The sequence below is a fragment of the Ambystoma mexicanum genome, chromosome 8 (genome assembly GCF_040938575.1).
Source record: "Ambystoma mexicanum isolate Mex_15411 chromosome 8, UKY_AmexF1_1, whole genome shotgun sequence".
Taxonomy (NCBI): domain Eukaryota; kingdom Metazoa; phylum Chordata; class Amphibia; order Caudata; family Ambystomatidae; genus Ambystoma; species Ambystoma mexicanum.
This window is the reverse complement of record NC_090929.1, coordinates 750,796,226-750,815,039: the sequence shown is the minus strand read 5'-3', so window position 1 is coordinate 750,815,039 and position 18,814 is coordinate 750,796,226. Positions and strand designations below refer to the sequence as shown.

At 47.4% G+C, this 18,814-nt stretch overlaps 1 protein-coding gene across 2 annotated transcripts in view; it reads left to right on the top strand.

Moving 5' to 3' along the window:
- ANXA7 (annexin A7) overlaps window positions 1-18,814 on the top strand; it is an 835,753-nt gene that overhangs the window by 520,023 nt on the left and 296,916 nt on the right. For both annotated transcript variants that reach the window (XR_011268601.1, XM_069610574.1), the window contains exon 9: window positions 5,363-5,533. Coding sequence is in view for 1 of the 2 variants with exons in the window: in XM_069610574.1 (XP_069466675.1) it covers window positions 5,363-5,533 (171 nt within the window). In the remaining variant the exon portion in view is untranslated. The remainder of the gene's footprint in view (window positions 1-5,362; window positions 5,534-18,814) is intronic.

The window sequence follows — 18,814 nt, the reverse complement described above, 5'->3', positions numbered from 1 at the left end:
CTAGCAGATATGGGGAAAGTGAACGTCCCGGGCAGTTATTGGCCAGAACAATAAGAGGTTAAAGAGGCCCCACATCCATACCATGTATAAAATTAGCAGACGGCACAGTTACCACTGACAACAATAAGGTTCAAGAGACGTTCTACGAATTCTATAAGAAACTATACTCCCCTTAATGTCGTGCCACTGAGGAAGAGATAGATCACTATCTCTCCCAAATACCAACGACACTACTTGCGGACGCCGCTAGAGAATCATTAGAAAGTCCGATAACTGAGGCAGAAATAACTGAGGCTATAAAAACTCTGCCCAATGGAAAAGCCCCCGGGACGGATGGCCTCTGGGCGGAATTCTATAAAGAATTCAGTCACCTCTTGGTACCCAGATGGCACGCCGTCTGGGTAGAAGCCTTAAACAAAGGGGAACTACCCGAAACTACCAGAGAGGCAGTGATTACACTACTGCTCAAACCGGGGAAACCCCCCCGAAGAGTGCAGCTCGTATCGACCGCTGTCACTAATAAACACAGATGCGAAGATTTTTGCAAAAATACTTGCAACTCGATTAACACCGTTGATGCCCCATATGGTGCATGAAGACCAGGCCGGGTTCATCATGGGCAGGTCCACAGCCAAAAATATAAGGGGATGTTACAATATCCTAGCCAAAATAGCCCCTGAAACTCAAGGTGTAGCGCTGTCTGTCGATATGCAAAAAGCATTCGATACAGTCTTCTGGCCCTTCCTATTTGGTGTAATAAGAAACTACAGGTTTGGCCCCAATTTCATAAAATGGATTTAAGTACCATATGCACACCCTTATGCCAGGATAAGCGTCAACGGTGCCCTGACAGATATACTAGAATTACTCGGAGGCACCAGACAGGGATGCCCATTGTCATCCCTGTTGTTTGCTCTAGTGATAGAGCCCCTAGCTGATATCCATGCGGTCACGATACAGTTCATATGGGTTGTGGCTCGAGAGCAGACTACAAATTATAACCCTCTATGCCGATGATATTTTGCTATATCTTCGGAATCCAGATCGCACATTGGGAAGGGTTCTGGCGGAAGTTAAAAAATTTGGCGCATACTCCGGCCTAAGACTCAACCATAGCAAGTCAGAAATGTTCCCACTCACAAAAAATACAGTAGCACCTCAAGACCTACATGGTCTCATCTGGAGCCCAATGCATATATCATATCTAGGAGCTTACACAGCTAGGACAGCCCAACTCTCCGGGGCCCTAAACTACAGTGCGTTAGGCGACACCCTATGTGCTAAAATGAAATGCTGGAATGCTCTCCCAGTCTCAATGATGGGAAGAATATCCCTAGTCAAAATGATAATATTGCCGAAATTGTTTTACCTGTTCAACACAGTCCCGGTTTGGCCGTGTCACGCCCTGTTTGCCAAAATGAAAAGTGCATTTGTCTCATTCGTGTGGGGAGGGCACCCGAGGCTGAGTTGGGGGACATTAACTAATACAAATACAAGGGGAGGCCTGATGGCACCTGACTTGGAGCTCTACTATTTGACGGCACAGGCACACTATGCCACCCAGTGGGCTACAATCTTCAACAATCACGGGATCCCCCCGCCTGATATAAGAGAACGAGAGACGACCATAGCGATACACAAGATGACTAGATCTACCCCCAAGCACCACAATTCCATAGACCCCACAAAGGTAACAGTCACGGCTTGGGCCAAACTGGCAGACATATATGGGACAGACAAGTTATACCACCCTACTATGCCGCTCCGGGGGGGCCCCAAAACACCATTCACTCTAGATGGGGAGGTGGCATTGCATTGGAGTTCCAAAGGTATTTCCCAGTGGGGACACATATTCCCCCAGAAGCTCTTTGTGCAATGGGAAGACATCAAAGATAGAGTGGGAAATACTAACAAATATAAGCTACAATATACGCAGGTAAAAACTGCAATACAAAATGTATGCCCCACCTTCCCTAATGAACCAGAGATAAACATGGGGCTTGGCTATATGTTCACAGGGGGGACACAGAAATGTACAGCCTCTGCACTGTATAAAGTTATAATGCAAACGCGCCCAGTAGGAAATCACACAGCCAGGAACAAATGGGAGAAAGATCTAGGGCAACAAATAACGGACCAAGAATGGTTCCAGATCTGTGAACTGACCAAAAAAATATCATGTAATTCCAGGTACAAAATAATACACTATAAAATAGTACACCGGACTCACTACACCGCAGTCAGGCTTAAACTACTCTACCCCGCCATGTCGGGAACATGTCCGAGGTGTACCGCCGAGGATGCAAATATATATCATATGCTTTGGGCATGCATAAAGTTGAGAGACTACTGGACGGAGGTTTGTGCTGCTATGGATGAAATGGCAGATCAGCCTGTTGAATGGATGCCACGATGAACCCGACTTGGCGAAAACTGCTAAATCCTAGCTTGCTAATAGCCAAAAGAGCAATACTTATGAAGTGGAAAAATGTTAATCCCCCCGACTAAGGCGGATTGGGACAGTGATATGCTATGGACAAATGATACAGAGGAGCTACATATAGACTTGGTGCTGCCCTCGTCCAGACCCAGAAATATATGGGCCAGGTACAAACAATATTTAGCAGACAAAGCTGAAACTGAGAATTTTGAAGTGGGAGCAAAGTAACCTGTATTCATTCATTGTTGTGATGTTTATTCATAATTCTGTATGTGCTTACCTTGTGCAACAATAAATAAAGTTTGGAAGAAAAAAAAAAGATATAGGCCATGTTTGTAGATCCAATTGGACCAAAGAGGTCTGGGCGTTTTTTGGTAACAGCAATATTTTTTTTAGGAAAATGTTCACAATATCAGATAAACCTTTTATGGAAGCATAGCCCCACCTCCGCACCATATAATGCTGCTGGGACAGCTTGTTTATGGAACAATTCTATAGCCGGAGAGATGGCCCTGCTATCATGGCTATGAAAAAACGACAAAATACCCCTCTTTATTTAGAAAGGTTGATCTTGGCTTTCATCATTTGGTCAACCCAACCACCTGCTTCATCAAACCTTATCCCCAAGTAGTCAAAATGGCCAACTTGCTCTAATACACTGCCCTAGATCGTAACCCTCAATTTATGGGACTTGGAGAAAGGGTGCTCAAAAACCCTTACCTTGGTTTTGCTAACCTTTACTTCTAACCTGAGGGTCTTGCATTTCCCAAGGAATATGCTGAGCGCTACTAAAAGGCCCTTCGGAGTTGTTGCAAGGAATGCTGCATCATCAGCGAAGAATAGGGCGGGCCATCTCTTGGATGCAATCCTAGGTGCATCCAAGGCACCTAGCTCCAATGCAGCAGAGCTAAAATGCATCCTTGCCGAACCCCCTTATTAACCATAAATGGTTCAGATTGTTCTCCACCTGTCCCATAACAAACGGATGCTGAGGTATTGGCATGGATACATTTGATTGCCTCTATTACGGTCTGAGGGACCTTTCTCTTTTTCTAAAACTTGCTACAATGTTTCTCTGTAGACAAAGTTAAACACCATTTTCAAATCAACGAATATGACATAACTTCCTTCTAAGAAGCTTGGTATATTTTTCTGAGTAGGAACATAAAAAACAGTGATCAACAGTTCCTCTACCCACTCTGAACCCTGGATGTGCATTACTAATAATTCTGGAGTCATCCACCCACTCCTGCAATTTAATTTGCAGGATTTTCCCAAATAGTTTCCCTACACAGTCCAATAAGGATATGGGACTACCATTCTCTGGACGTTCTTTGCACCCTTCATATATACAGGTACAATTGTGGCCTCTCTCCAGGTGCTAGGAACTACTTTAGAACAGATGGCCGCATTGAAAACTCTAGTCAATTTTGGAATTCAAAATAATGGCTCATCACAATAGAAATCAACAGGAATCAAGTCCGGCCCTGGAACTTTACCTACTTTCTGGGCTTGTAACGCCTCCGCAAACCTCAGTGTCTGAGATGGACAGAACCCCTTCGACACGTGTGCCCATCGGGACCTCCCTACCAACCTCCCCCACCGGCCCCCTTTCAGAGTATACATTAGAATTATGTGTGTGCCACACCACCCGTTATGTGGCATTTTAATTCCTGCTCTCCCCTTCGCTCACAATGTGTAGCCAATTTCCAAAATGACCATGTCTCTGGACGCCATTGCCAAATCTTTCCAAGACCTCAATGCATGTGCTCTGCTCTTTGCAGATAATAGCTGCTTATATTTCATTCTGCGGGCCTGTAGCACACACTTGTCAGAAAAATGTGGAGACCTATCATAAAGCACAATCTCCCTAGGGTTATATTTCCTCCAGCCACAATTTTACCTTACCCCGTTGGGCAGTCAAAAATGGCATTGGAGGCTTGGGCAGCTTCTCGAAATTGGCAACAACAGCCCCTTCGGAGAGGATGCAATCGGAGGTGGCACTCACAAGACACTCTTTGGCTACATAAACTTCCTGCTTATCGCCCCTCCCAGTCCAGTCCACCCATTTCAGGGATTTTCTAGCATGCCCCTCCGCAATGATATTTTGGGTAGCCCTCCCGAGAGGCCCTCCTCCACTGTCCAGGTCACAGTTAAGGGATAAGGGTCTATGGTCACTTTCACCCCTGTCGATTATGACCAATTCTCTGGCCCTAAACCAGTTATTGGCTGGGATGAAGAAGTGATAGATATGGGACTGTCCCTGGGGACTCCAAAAAGTTGTTTGTACAAGGAGGTCACTCGCCAATCTGCCATTACATGCTCTGAGTTACAGATTGGCAATGATACAAGCTGACTCCGCTGTAGCCTTGGGTACTCTCGAAATAGGACTAGTCAGCAGGGGGGGCATAGACCAGGCAGAATCTTGGTCATCCCAGAGATCAGCCGTAGCCGACAGTGGTTCCATCTGGAGGTTCAAATCTCCAGCAACTAGAACATTATGGCTCCGCAAAATTGGGGGCAGGTTAGAATTACACAATTCCTGGAGCTTCAAAAGAGTATCTAGCCCTGTACCTTCATTAGGTCGATTATAGAGGTTAAACAACCGGAATCTCTCCCCCAATTCCATGGACATCCCCAACAATTGTAGGTCGGACAACCTGTATGTATTGGTTCCACCTCCCAACCCAGATTAATATCGTCCCACATCAATAGGATGTGTAAGAAATACTAGTTTATTAAGAAGTTGTCTATTTTTGTATTGCATGCATGAAACACTGAACATTAGACAAATGTATTTGTTTTTACTTAATTTGAATTCTTTAATTTTGATAACAGATTCATTTTAAAGCTGTTTTATGTTGTGAAGTTGCTTATTTGAAGGTAACGGATGCATCTTTTCTGCAATGTTGTTTCTTATAGGGAGCTGGAACTCAAGAAAGAGTACTCATTGAGATACTTTGCACAAGGACAAACAGTGAAATTAAAAACGTTGTTCAGTGTTACAAAACTGAGTTTGGACGAGACGTTGAAAAGGATATTCGATCTGACACTTCAGGACATTTTGAACGACTCCTGGTATCTATGTGCCAGGTTAGTAATAATGTGAATGTGCATAGATTAATGCTGTTGCTTATGCACAAGTTATTTAGCTGGTACGGTTTGTATTAAAGTCGATGTTATTTCCATTTGGATAATAGACATTTTTGTATGGTTTAGCAAAAGTACAAACAAATTGATACAAAAGGATGAGAAAACGGGTTAACCGTGACAAATAGGAAGGCGTAGAGCAGGATTGCACAGAGGACATTTTTATGAAGTAGCTTAGCAACATGAGCGCCAAGAGACCACGCAAGTGGCAACAGTGCGAGGTACAAGACCCATTAGCATAACATAAATGAGTAGATCAGCGCCTGGTAGGTAATAATTAACCCATACCACTCAATTCTTCCAAGCCTTGAATAGTTTTTTTAAAACCACTCAAAAGTCACTTAATTTATTTTGCAAGCTCCTTAGGCGCCCATTTAACAAACTATTCTAACAGGTTATTAAATTGACTAACAGGAAAAGGGCAAAATATCAATTTTTGGATCTATTGCGTTTCCGTGACCCCTGAATCATTGACAATCATGGTTTCAGAATGGTTTCCATCTCTGGATGCATTGTGTGTGGCATGGTATGCTTTACGAAAAATGGAAATCCTGGTGCTGCCTTCAGTGATAATATTGAACAGCGAAGATTAGTCTGTGGTGTGTCCACATGTGTGCTTACTGAGTGATCGCCTATTTTCTGCAATCCCAACCATAAAGTAGAGCTTCCTTACCTATTTTAAATTGTGTCTATGTACCAGTCCTACTTTTTTTCTCCAAATTATTATATTGCATAATTTGTAAAAAAAAAAAGAAAAAAATGAATGACAGCAGGTCCAATGACTCCTTCATTGTTATACAGGATTACTAGTCCACATTGCAACCGGTTTCTCAAATATAACAAATCAACCAGCCACATTCCCACCATCACCACTTCACTTAGAACACATTGAATTAAGGAATGCAACTGTTATGACACAATTATTTCCCTAAACAGCACAGTCGTTATATGTACTCGGGCACATTCTGACTTTTCATAAGGTTTTGATAAATCATTGAAATTAACCCTCTCAAGGATGAGTCTGCGTGCAGCACTTTTTCAAAGTTAGCCAACCACATTGATTCCCCATCTCAGAATCTCTTGAACATCACCCAGTGTCTAATTTGAAGATTCTGAATTCTGTCAGTCCCAACTTACCTTATAGTGTCTCTTAATTTTTTTAAATGAATTAATCAACCGATTTGCTACATCCACCCTTACTCCATTCAACAAATCTGCAGGGATCCGTTCCAGGACCGAACTGTAGTTTACCAAACTGAGGAGGAAATGTTGTCAACCTGGTCAAAATAACTACCTTATGCCAAATTTTCAAAAAAGTCTTGTTGTTTGATTAATACATAAAGAAGGGGTGCATTGGTTTGGATTAGTGTATATCTGACTGAGAAATCTCTGCAGGTGACTGCTCAATATGTACCCATGCTACAACAATTGGGTTCATTCTTAATCCAGTCTCTGATAAACCTCTATTATCAATACTACAAACTGCCCTCACAGAGATCTCATTTTGCCACATTTATTTATGTCCTGGCTGATAAGAGCATAAAGTCCCAGGTAATTGTTTCGATGCAATAAATTATATTTGGACATTAAGATAATACTCAACTTTCTGACTTGCTTTTGAGCACATTTGCTTAGCGAAAGGGATCTCAATTCCTTCTTCTTTTCTAAGGGCAATAGATATCTTGAGCCACTCTTTTTTGCATGATTTCCCTTAAATCCTTAGCGACTCAAACTCATCTATCTTGTTTCCTCTAGCACAGAGCGCCTTGCCCACATCAGTCACTTCAGGGGAACCTCAGCAGCAAGTACGTTATTTAGTTTTTTAGGGTCCAGGCTGGCCATCTAATTCCTTATAGTCCATTATCCAAATAGATTCCTTCCTCCTGTGGATTCCTCGTCTTTGAAATAGATCTCTCAGTGCAACTGCTCTTTGGAATTGACTCTGCCACCAAGGGGCACAACGCGGCTCTCCGTCCACTCCACCGACTCCGCTACACGCCCCATGTCAGGCGTGATCTTGGACAAGTATACATTGAGGCCCCATGGCGCTTGTGCCTTTTTTCCACACACTCTGCCTGCTTCAGGAACACAGTTTCATTTGAAGTTCACTTCTTATTTTGCGCCATGCAGAATACTTTGAAGTCCTCTGGTTTTAAACTGTGCATCAACTGCAGACGACAAACGACCATCTCTATCCTCACAGGCTCTGTCTCTATTCCCTCGGAGAGGAGCACAACATGCGTGACTGCAGGTTGTGCCAGTCAATGCACCTCAATGCGCTACGTGAGCCGGCGGCAAAACGTATCACTTTTCACCACAAGAAGAAAGTTGACTCCTTAGAGGACGCCTGACACACAACGTCGAATCCCAGTCCGCAATGACAAAAAGAAAAAGTACTGCAAGAGGTCTCGTATACCCAGCGGATCTTCTAAACTGCATTTTTCTTCCTCTTCGAGGAAGGAATAACTGCTCAAGAGATTAATCTGAGGAACAGGCGCTGCAAGCAGCACTCCCCACCCAATCCTCCACCAATCCAGGATTAGGAGGCCTTTCAGCTTGATGCCTTTGCCATGGGGCTGCCAGCTTAGGCCCTGATGCTGATGGCTCCAGCCAGGGCACTGACTGCTTTGGCCGCAGCCTCACTGGGGCCATCTGAGTGTACCGTGCATGGATAAGCCAGCAGAACATCTTGTGCTCAGCTACTGTGAAAATGGGCTCAGCTACTGTGAAAATGGGCAAGTATTCATCTCAAGTCGCACAGCTCCCTCTTCTGACATTGGTCCTCTGGCACGACCCTTCTCTCAGTGGTGAATCCAGTGCCAAGTTTCCTCCGGAGTTCACACCGATCCATCAGGGTGCATTTATGTCTCGAATGGGAGACATTTTTTATGAAGAGGAAGCTCCCATCCCCTTTGGGTTGGAACCACTTTTGCCACAGGGAAGTTAAGGATGTTCCAGTGGAATTGGAAGGAGATAATTGTGACTTAGTGGATCTTGCTGCCGAATTGCAAGAGTCTACTGGTTAAGCCACTACACCAGAATTCGACATTCTCCCTACCCTACCCAAGTTAAGGTCGCTTTCCTACGCCTGATAGCTAAGGTACTTGATATGTTAGGGCTATTAGCCTCTTCTAAATCCAAGGGTCAGTATGACCTAACAGACATTCTGAATCAGGGTCCACAGAAAGAGAAAGACTACTGCTCATCAAAAGGGCAGTAGAAGTCCGATTTTGGAGTTATGGTCGAAACACACCTTTGTTTCTACTGTTGACTGGAATCTGGCCAAGAAGCACTGGGCAGTCCCTTCTGACCCACTGGTCCTGTATTCCCAGGCCTACCCAGAAAGGCTGAAGACAAAGTCTACCCATTCTGCCTCTGAATTGGAAGAGCAAGGGACTGGACACCTGGTGAAGAACTGTTTTTGATGCAGGCAGTCGAGGACTGAGGTCCATCAGCACATCCTGTGCCTTGGAGAAATGTTTCTTTGGTATGCAATTGCAGAGGCAGCTGAACATATCCCTGCAGTAGAAATGAGGGACAGTTTTGAGGCCCTGGTGAAAGATGGCAAGGAAGCTTCACGTCAAATCCTGCAATCTGGTCTGGATATTGCCAACTGTGTGGCTTGGACGATGGCCATTGGGTTGGTGTTGAGGAGGTTCTTGTGGCTAAGGACCTCCAGTTTCATCACAGGTGTCCAAGCTAAGCTCCTGGAGATGGCGTTTCATGGTGACAATCTGCTTGGGACAAATTCCGATGAAACCCTCCAAGAGATCCCATGCTTCTAAAGCGACTGCAAAGTCTCTGGGATTAGTGATCCAGTAGCAACAACTTACAACCCCCATGGGCAGAGGTCTGGGATAGGGGTTTGTCGTTTTACCGCTTAAGCCTGCACAGTAGGTTGGGAGGACAGGTGCCCCTAGAGAAGGATTATCAGCCTCCACTGTCCCCTCAGCAGCCCTCGGTGCGAAGCACCTGTGAATTGGACTTCCACCACTATTCTACTGTGGGAGGCAGAATTTTCCAGTTTAGCAAGGAATGGATTCTTTATTCCGGATGCCTAGACCGTACACTTCGTTCACCAGGGATACTGTCTCCCCTTTGCTCAAAGCCCTTCAGGCCATCAGGCAGCCAGGCAGTGCTTTCCACTGGACACCCGTCTATTGGGGGTGGGGGGGAGCAGTTTCTCTGCTTCTAGCAAAAGAAGCCATAGATCCAGTGCCCTGCACGGAACGAGGGAAGGAGTGGTATTCACTTTCATTTCTGGTGCCAAAGGAGGACTGAACTTGCATCCCACCTTGGATCTGCAGCTCTTGAACTTCTTCTTTCGCAAAGCCAATTGCAAGATACTTACTGTAGCTCAGATCCTTCAAGCTGTTGACCTGCAGGACTGACTCGTCTCCAGACATTTCAGGAGACCTTCTTACATGTACCCATCAATAAAAAGCATAGGAAGTACCTGATATTCACATTGGGGTACTTTCACTTTCAATTCAACGTCCTTATAGTCGGTCTTTCTTCAGTCTTCACCAGGCTGCTGGCAGGGGTAGTGGCTTGTCTTAGAACGAGATGACATTCATGTCTTTCCCTAGAGCAGCTGTCTGCACCCCTGATAAGCCTGTTGCCCAACTTGGCCTTCTCCCAGAATTTTAAACTCTCAAGACTCACTGTCCCAATCCTTCAAGTTAATCAGAGCATTCTTCGACACTCACCTGGGCCGGGCCTTCCCTCCTGAGGATCAAGTGGCAGACATCTCCAAGATGGTCCATGTCCTCCAATCACAGGATAGGTTTCCTCACTCAACATTCCTGCACTTGCTGGGCCTTATGGCTTCTTGCATCCTTGTGGCACCACGACTCTAGCTATGCATGAGGTCGATATTGTGGCTTCTCAGGGGCCTCCGATTCGAAGATGAACCACAGAACTTCTCCAGATCTCAAAGAAATTATCCAGGGACCTGGCCCCAATTTACGTTAGTCACAGACGTTTCCCTGAAAGGTTGGGGCGCTCACCTGCAAGATCTGATGGTGAGCGACCTGTGGTCTCTGTTGGAATGCTGTGAACACATCAATTTGCTGGAGTTGAGCGATTTATTCTGGCCCTAGTCTCCTTTCTTCCTTAAATACAACGGACAACACAGTTGCAGAGTACTACCTCAACAAACAAGGTGCTGTGAGATCCTTGCCTCTGTGCAGTAAAGCAATGCGGCTGTAGGTTTGGCCCTGGAGTACAATGCATCTCAGACTGCAGCTCATCTGGCTGGCATGGAGAACGTCCTTGTGTATGCCTTGAGCAGGCTTTGTCATCCCACAAGTAGAAGCTCTGTCAGGACGTTCTGGAGGAGGTGTTCTCCCGATGGGGCACTCCTCAGGTGGACCTCTTCGCTTTCAGTTTGAGCAGGCAGTGCACATTTTTCCCCTCCTGGGAATTTCCAGGATTGACTGATCTGGGGATGCTTTGATGGTTATAAGGCTTTTGACTAAAACATGGTGCCTGTGTGCAGTGCATTTTGGGTGCGCCCAGAGCCATAATGGACAGCCTCCAGGCCTCAGTGGAAGCTGCACTTGATCCAAACTCTTCTCATATTATTCAACTGGTAAACATGTTTTCAGCGCTGCCTATTGCTTATATTATTTCGCATTGCTAGATGCACACATAGACTAGAATGAGCCGATGCCAGCCGGTACCTGATAAGGTTGTTATGGAATTTGCTAGAGCCGTAGAGAAGTTATATAGTTGTTTTTTGCTGCTTGAGTTTTGCATCTTGGGGTTACCATGGGTCACTTTCCGGCCGGGGACCCATGAGGACTGTCTCAAGGTAGACTTTGAAAGCCAGAAAGTTCTGGAAAATGGCATCACTTATTTTCAGATGGCTTAAAATGAGGGGCGACAAAGCAGTCAGACAGAAAGCTTCACTGCAGGATTATGGACTCATCGCTCCAGGCCCGTTGAAGCCAAGATCTCTCTGCCTGCCTGTTAGGGAGTTTTTCAAGGACGGCTGACGAGATGAAGGTGGGCCTTGCAGCTGTATCACTGGTGATGTTATTTAGACTTCTTTTATTCATGTATTCATTTATTATTCTTTTAGCATTTTTTTCCTTTATGTATGCTTTGTTGAATAAAGAGGCTGTATAAAAGCCATACTCCTATGTCCCATCCCCTTAGCTCCATACTATATGGAGACAGAACCTTTTTCACCAGAAATAATCTTCTTCCCCTTTAAATTTGGAGGGCTGCGGCCCTGGGAGCATGCGCTACCCTGACTCCGCCCCCCCGGCGCCACTCCCCAGCCCTCTTTTCCAACGGGAACGAACCGCTTTAACCAGCTCTCCTGGGTTTCGATTAAGCCTTGTAATTTCATGCGCTCTTCCCCGGATACTAGTCTTTTTTGTCTTCTAATCCTAATCAGGTACTCGGTCCTCTGGTGCCATGCTCCTCCCCGTGTCGACGTCCTTGGGCTTCAGCAGGTGTCCAGCCCCATGTCCGACCCCCACGCTCTTTGCCTACGCTGCCTTGGCCCTGACCATGGCTGGGAAGGTTGTGCCGCGTGTAACCGGGATGTGGCATGGTGGAGCATGGACTGCAATCTGAGGCATATTAGCTCAGTGGAGGGAGCTCTTCGAGAAGTCGCTACCAGAGGAACTGAAGAACTTTGTCAGACACAAATCAAGACCCAAGGTAGGGCTTCTTTTTTCCATTGCACTCCCGCGAGGGTGACTCCTTTCCTAGGAAATGTTAGAGTGGGAGGCACTGTTCAGGTTCTCACACCAGCACAGGTACCAAGACTCATTCAGCTACCGGCCGCCTGGCCTAGGGGTCGCTAGATCCTTTCAGAGACAGTACTGAGGGACCACAAGTTTCTTTTACCGGGTGTCCACCCGAGAGGCTATGCCCTGCTACCAGACAAATGTCTGAAGGGGCGCTTGTACGCAGCCCTACTGGCGACTCAGCCGAGGGCACCACGCCTACCAGGCCTCGACCTGATGTGCAGGGTAGGCCTCAAGCTCCACCGCCAAGAGTTCAGGAGGAGGCCAGTCCCAGTGAGCCAGGCACCACGACGCAGGTATGAGGCATGCAGCTTGACAAAATGGCTACTGCGCCAGACAAGATGGCTGCTCATCCGACCCCACCCCATCAAATAGGAGATTGAGTGTCCAGGTGGGACTGGCCTTCACCAGGTATGTGACCATACAGCTTATCCTTCAGCGTCGCAGGGCAGATAACCCATCCTTCGGGATGTGATCAGGGACATGCTGCCACCAGTCCCCCACCAATGCCCATCGTAAGGTCCCTCAGGCCCCGGTGCCACCCCAGCTGCCCACGGCGGGGCCTTCGATTCCAGCTCCCCTGCCTCCTACAGTTCAGGCGGTTCTTCGCAGCGGCCTCCGGCTCTGGTCCCCACACCTCAGCCTTCAGCTCCCAGCACTCACCCCCAGGCGCCAGACCTGCCTGATACCCTGGTGGACACCAATGAGGAGGACCCCGACACACCATCTTGAACGAAGGCCTTCCATGAACGACTTGCAGGTTTGGCTGAATACTTGGGGCTTCCACAGCCAGAGGTGGAACAACGTGAGGCGGGGGTCCTGGCCGAGGTCCTCCCACTCCGCCCCACGGCTGGTGTTAGGCAAGACTGTATGCAGTACCCTTTGGGTGCACTCCAACAACCCTGACCTGGCAATAGGAACCCAACCTTTGATATAAGCTTGTACTACACAGGTTGGTAGCGTGTTGAGCAGCCAGGCTTATCGCAAGAGGGGTCAATGTGAGCTGTGGGGGAGTTGCACAGAGATTCACAGTTACGAGTATTCAAATAAAAGTTTACACACAAGGTTTTTTTAATAAACACTTATTCATTTATTTATCAGTCAGTTAGAGTAAGCCTTCTTCAGAAGGGAGCAATATAACAGTAACACTCAAATACACTTCACAAATACACACTCTTAATATTTCTAAATCAGTAAGTACCCTTTTGGGATGGCGCACAGACAATACCTACACCCTCAGATGACTTCAATAGTTAGGGTGCTGGGGCATTAATATATCACTGTTGCTTTTAGAATCAGAGTTAAGAGTTTGTCAAAGAGAAAGGTTATTATGACACAACAAGAGATCTCACAAATATTTCTTAAAGCAGGTAAGTACTTTTGTAAACCCCCCCAATGCAAAGTTAGTTAACCCTTTCCTGGAAGGAAGACCAAGCACATTCACAGGAGGAGAACAGTCATTCAGTGCGCCAGGCTAAGCCAAAGTCAATTTGAGCAAAAGTCTAGATGAACTGAAGCACTTCTCAGAGGTAGGTAAAAAGTCTTGCATAATGTTTTAAAAGTCTTTGTAGAAAGAAGAATTCAAAGTAGGGCCACAGGCTGTTTAGGCTTGTTAAGTAAAGAAGCGATAAGCCACTCTACAGAGCAACCACAACAAGTCTCAGCAACCGCAACAGAGAACAAGTGCAGTTACACAACAAGGGGTAAATTCTCTTCGACTGTACAGTACCTTTAGGCTGAAGGAAAGTGCAACAGATGGCTTCTGTTCCTGTGCAGCTCTGCAGATCCTTGTGTTCCTGTACCTCAGTAGTGGGGACAAGAGGGAGGACTTCTGTGGAATCCTGCACTGCATTGGGACGGTTACCGACCGCAACCGGCAATCTTCAAAAAACTGGCACTGCTCCTCGCGTCTACCGCACATAGCAACACTGCGGTTTCTGGCTGTCGAGATGGATTTTCCTTGCATCTGGGGTCCAGCACTCTGTTGAGGTGGCTCATGCTCGGTCAGTCCTACTTCCTGGGAGTCCCGAGGATCTTCCTGGAGCTCTTGGCCAGCTTAAAAGCAACGCACACAATCTGGTGTTCCTCTCCCTGGCGTTTCATTTTCCAGCAGCAGCTCTGTAGAATTTCAACCAGCTCCCAGAGGATGTCCAGGTGGCTTACTTTGGAGTTAATTGGTCCCACCAACTCAAGGGGAGAAGTCGGCCTTGCAGGGGCTTCTCTGGCGCTACAAATTTGGAGTTTCAGCACAGCAGCAGGGCTTCACCGGGCAAACCAACGGACCAGGAGTTGCAGCAGGCGTCCTCTTCAAGTTCTTCTTCGGTTCCTGTGTCCAGTGGTCGACTGCCTTCCAAGCCAAAAGCCTTGCCTTTTATTCGGGTTTCTCCCATTCATTCCAGCCTAGCTGTCGGTCACCCACCAGGGTGGCTGTATTTGCCGGACAGTCAGCCAGCCAATCACTACAGAGTGGATTTGGGTCTCCTATGAGACAAAGCACAGGGAGTTTCGGGCACCTCCCTCACTTCCTGCCCCCACAAGACACCCTGGAGCCAGAGGCGGGCTTCACTCGTGAATCCCGCCAAAGGCAAAGCGAATAAAAGGACCAAACCTGGTTTGGCATGTAGAGTAAATATCAAGATGGACCTTTACAAGAAGAAATGGCAAAAAAGAAGACCAGGGCCATTTTGACAAAAATTGCACCCTTGAGTGCCTCACTGCAGCTGCGAACGCTGCCCGCGGTAAATGCACACCAAAGTAGTTAAAGGTAAACCACTGCCACCAGACATTCATCGAGGAAAGGGTAAAATTAAACATTTTAATGAGAAGCTAGGTAACCCCTCCAGCACCCTATTGTATGATAGTTTGTGCTGGGTCTAGAAAGTTACAAATGTAGGTAAAGTCAATTTCACTTTACTGCTCTGGGAAAAAGTAGTTTATCCCAGAGAAGGTATTAAAACCTTGGGAAATCTGAAAGACTTCCCTGTGCCACTGCACTGAAGGTGCTGTGTGACGCAATGTTAAAGATGATGCCTATGGAGTTTGTCCACACCCGAAAAGAAACACAAAGTTCACAAATCACATTAAAATACATGTGGGGAAAAAAGGTCTCACTCTCTCCAGGTAAAAAAAAATCAAGTCCTCAAAATCCAGCAAAGTTGCTGTGGGTCTCTAAGTTGGAGGAATTAGCACATTTCAGAGAATTCTCCTGAACAGTGAGCACTAACCATTGTCTGTTAACTCTCCCTATTTGGGTTTCTAGACTGTTACTTTGCGAAGGTGGTCTCAGATTTCCGTCACTCTCAAAAGATCTATCATGTATGTATTTTATGCTCCATCTCATCCTTCCAAGGCAGAGGATCGATTCCATCGGCTGGATTTGGTGCCGGCCCTCAGCTACTACATCTCTGGGACATGGGAGTCAAGTAACGATGGCCAGCCTTTTGTTGGTTATGCTGCTGTTGATGCTGACAGTGCTGTAAATAAATAGACCCTGTGCATCATCCTAATCCTTGAATGCCATGATCTGTCTGGTAAGGATGCACTCAAAGGGCTAATCATCCCCATAGGACTAGCTACCACCTCCGCTTTGCAACGTGGTGTCCTTGTTCTGGACATTTGCCAGCCAGCAACGTAGGCATCTCTGCACACTTGTGAAGCATTACTGCTTGGATTCTCAGACTTGTCAGGATGCTCGTTTTGATAGAGCGGTCCTTCAGAGTTTTCTGGTTTAGGTGGTGTCATTGCTCTCCTCCAGCTCATGGTACTGCTTTGGGGGTCTATCAAAAAGAAATCTGTGGGAGGAAGAAATCCATTAGAAGAAAAGTGTAATTACCTCTTAGTAAAGTTCTCACTGTTGGATGTTCCTCCCACGGATTCCTCATTGCCATTCCATTCTACCCCACTTGGTGGATAGCTGGTACACCTTGGTTCTACTTTCGCCTAGTGTCGGAGTGCCAGGAAGAAAGGTTGGAACTAAGTTCACGGGGCACCTTAATATTTACTGGCACCAACGTCATGTCTGGCTTGGGGCGAGTAGTGAAATTGGGCGTAGCGGACGTGGAGCCACACAAGCAGCGGCAAAGTTTCCAAAGAGCAGCTGCATTAGGGGATAGATTTCTAATGGACTTGTTCCTCCCACAGATTCCTCATTTATGATATCTCTATTACAGCACAGATGTTCTCTGGAAACCTTTCCACCGCCAGGGGCCTCCCTGTTTGCTCCGTCCTACACCTCTATGCGACCCGTCTGATATGGGCACTGAGGCCTGCGCGCTATGGATCGGTAGAAATAAATAAAATATGACATTGGGGCCAGTGTACAAATAGCTGTGCCGCACCCTGTGAGCTCAGGTCCTTTTTTCTGCACACTCTGTTCGCAGATCAGCACATGCTTGTCAAGCTTTTTCTTACTTTTGAAGTGCGCCATGCCTACTTTGTCCAAGGCGTCGGCTTTCCAGCCATGCGTGCACTGGGACCAGCAAGTGTCTGTCTCGGATCCGCCCCGGGTTTATTTGTATTGCATGGGCAAGGACCATGAAACCCGGGATTGCAGGTCATGCCAGTCCATGCACCTAAAGGCCCTCTGAGAGGGCAGCAAATATCTTTACCTTCATCCACAAGTCGAACAGTGATGCTCTGCTCTCTCGGTCGAGGTTGCATGTGCGGAACGATGATCCGAGGTTCAGGCGGCTCCGCTGAAGGAAAAGAACAAGAAGAAGCAACAGCAACATAAGAGGTCCCGCTCCCTGAGTGAGTCCTCGCTGACGACATTACTCTTCTTAGAAGAAGACCCTCCGCTCCAGGGAATCCCCTGAGCGTCCAGTGCAGGCACATTTTCCCACCCTGTCTATGTCGGAGGAACGGGAGACTTTTTGCCTGAAGATGTTGGACGTTTTCGCCAAGGCACTGGCTGCTCCGGCCTCGACACCTGTGACGCAGGCGACTGTGCCATCAACTCCGGTGCGGTGCTGCAGGGTCCCACAGTCTGTTGCTACTGGCAGGGTACCCTCTGTGGTCCACACATGCATGCCTAAGGGCTCGGGCATGGACTAGATGGAGACAGAGGTGTCTCGGCACAAACTGGCCCCGCTCTTGGGTGGGTCAGCACCGGCGTCCTCAATGTTGTTGGGGCCGCAGACACAGTGGTTATGAGGGAAAATGTTGCACTCCCCAGGGACGTTTCATGTAAAAAATGTAGGTTATCTACGACAAGGAGGGTGACAAGGTCCCTTTTGGGCTTGAACCTGAGGGTTCTAGGAAAAAGTGGGATTTCCTGGAAGAGTTTTACGGGAAAGGAGAGGATGTTCTGGGCCTGGCAGGGGACCTGCAAGCGGCCACTGCCTTGACACCTCCCCGGAGATGAACTTTTTGCCAGCTCTCACCCAGGAAAGACTTGCGCTGCCATCCAGCGCTTGATGGCTAAGGTGGCCAGTACTCTGGGACTATCTTCTCTGTCTAGGTCCAAGGTTCTGTACAAACCATGTGACATTCTGGATGATGCCCCGAAGGAGATTTTCCTTCACTTTAATGTGGTAGAAAAGGCCCCCATTCTGGAGGTGTGGGAGAAACCGGTCTCTGTTCCGGCAGCAGACAGGCAACTGGTGAGGAAACACTATCCCACTCTCCTGTCTGATGCTACAGTCAGACTGGACACAGCTGACTGTGTGAGAAGGGCCATGGCCACTAGTACTGTGGTCAGGTGCCACTTGTAGCCAAGGACGTTAGGTTTTGGGACAGGCGTCCAGTCCAGACAGTTGGATATATGCTGTTGGACGCCATAACCTTTTTGGACCCAAGGCAGACCACTCCCTCCAGAAAGTTCAGTTGTCCAAGGAGACTGCTAACTCTTTGGAGCTAGCAGTGCAACATCCTTCCGCACAGACGTCTCAGGCAATTTTTTTTGTCCCTTTCCCACCTCTGCACAGAGGGGCTGTGGTCCGTCTGCCCCGGGAAGAGGACAGGCAGACCCTGCCTGAGAGGGAAAGGTATGGGTGCCCAGTAAGGGGGCGTTGTGACATCTGCTTTCCCCTCCGCATCTCAGAGCGCCAAACCTCAGTGACGGGCTTTGCGATTTGTCACCTGTGGGGGGTGGGGTGAGTCTCTCTGTTCAGCCCGGAATGGTCAAAGACCATGTCCGATGCCTGGGCCTTACAGGCCATTCAGCATGGCTATTGCCTTCCATTCCTTCAGCGCCCCCCGGAGCACAGTCATCCGGCTACCCCTTTGCCCCCGGACCCCATTCTACTGCAGGAGGTCTGTCAGCTTCTGTCTAATGGCACAATCAAACTAGTTCCACACACAGAATGAGGGAAGTGTTGATACTCCACCTATTTTCTGGTCCCAAAGAAGGACGAGGGCTTGCACCCCCAACCTGGATGTGCAGCTACTGAACTTGTTCCCATGCAAAGACAAGTTCAGGATGGTTATCCTAGCCCAAATCCTACAAGCCCTCGATCTACAG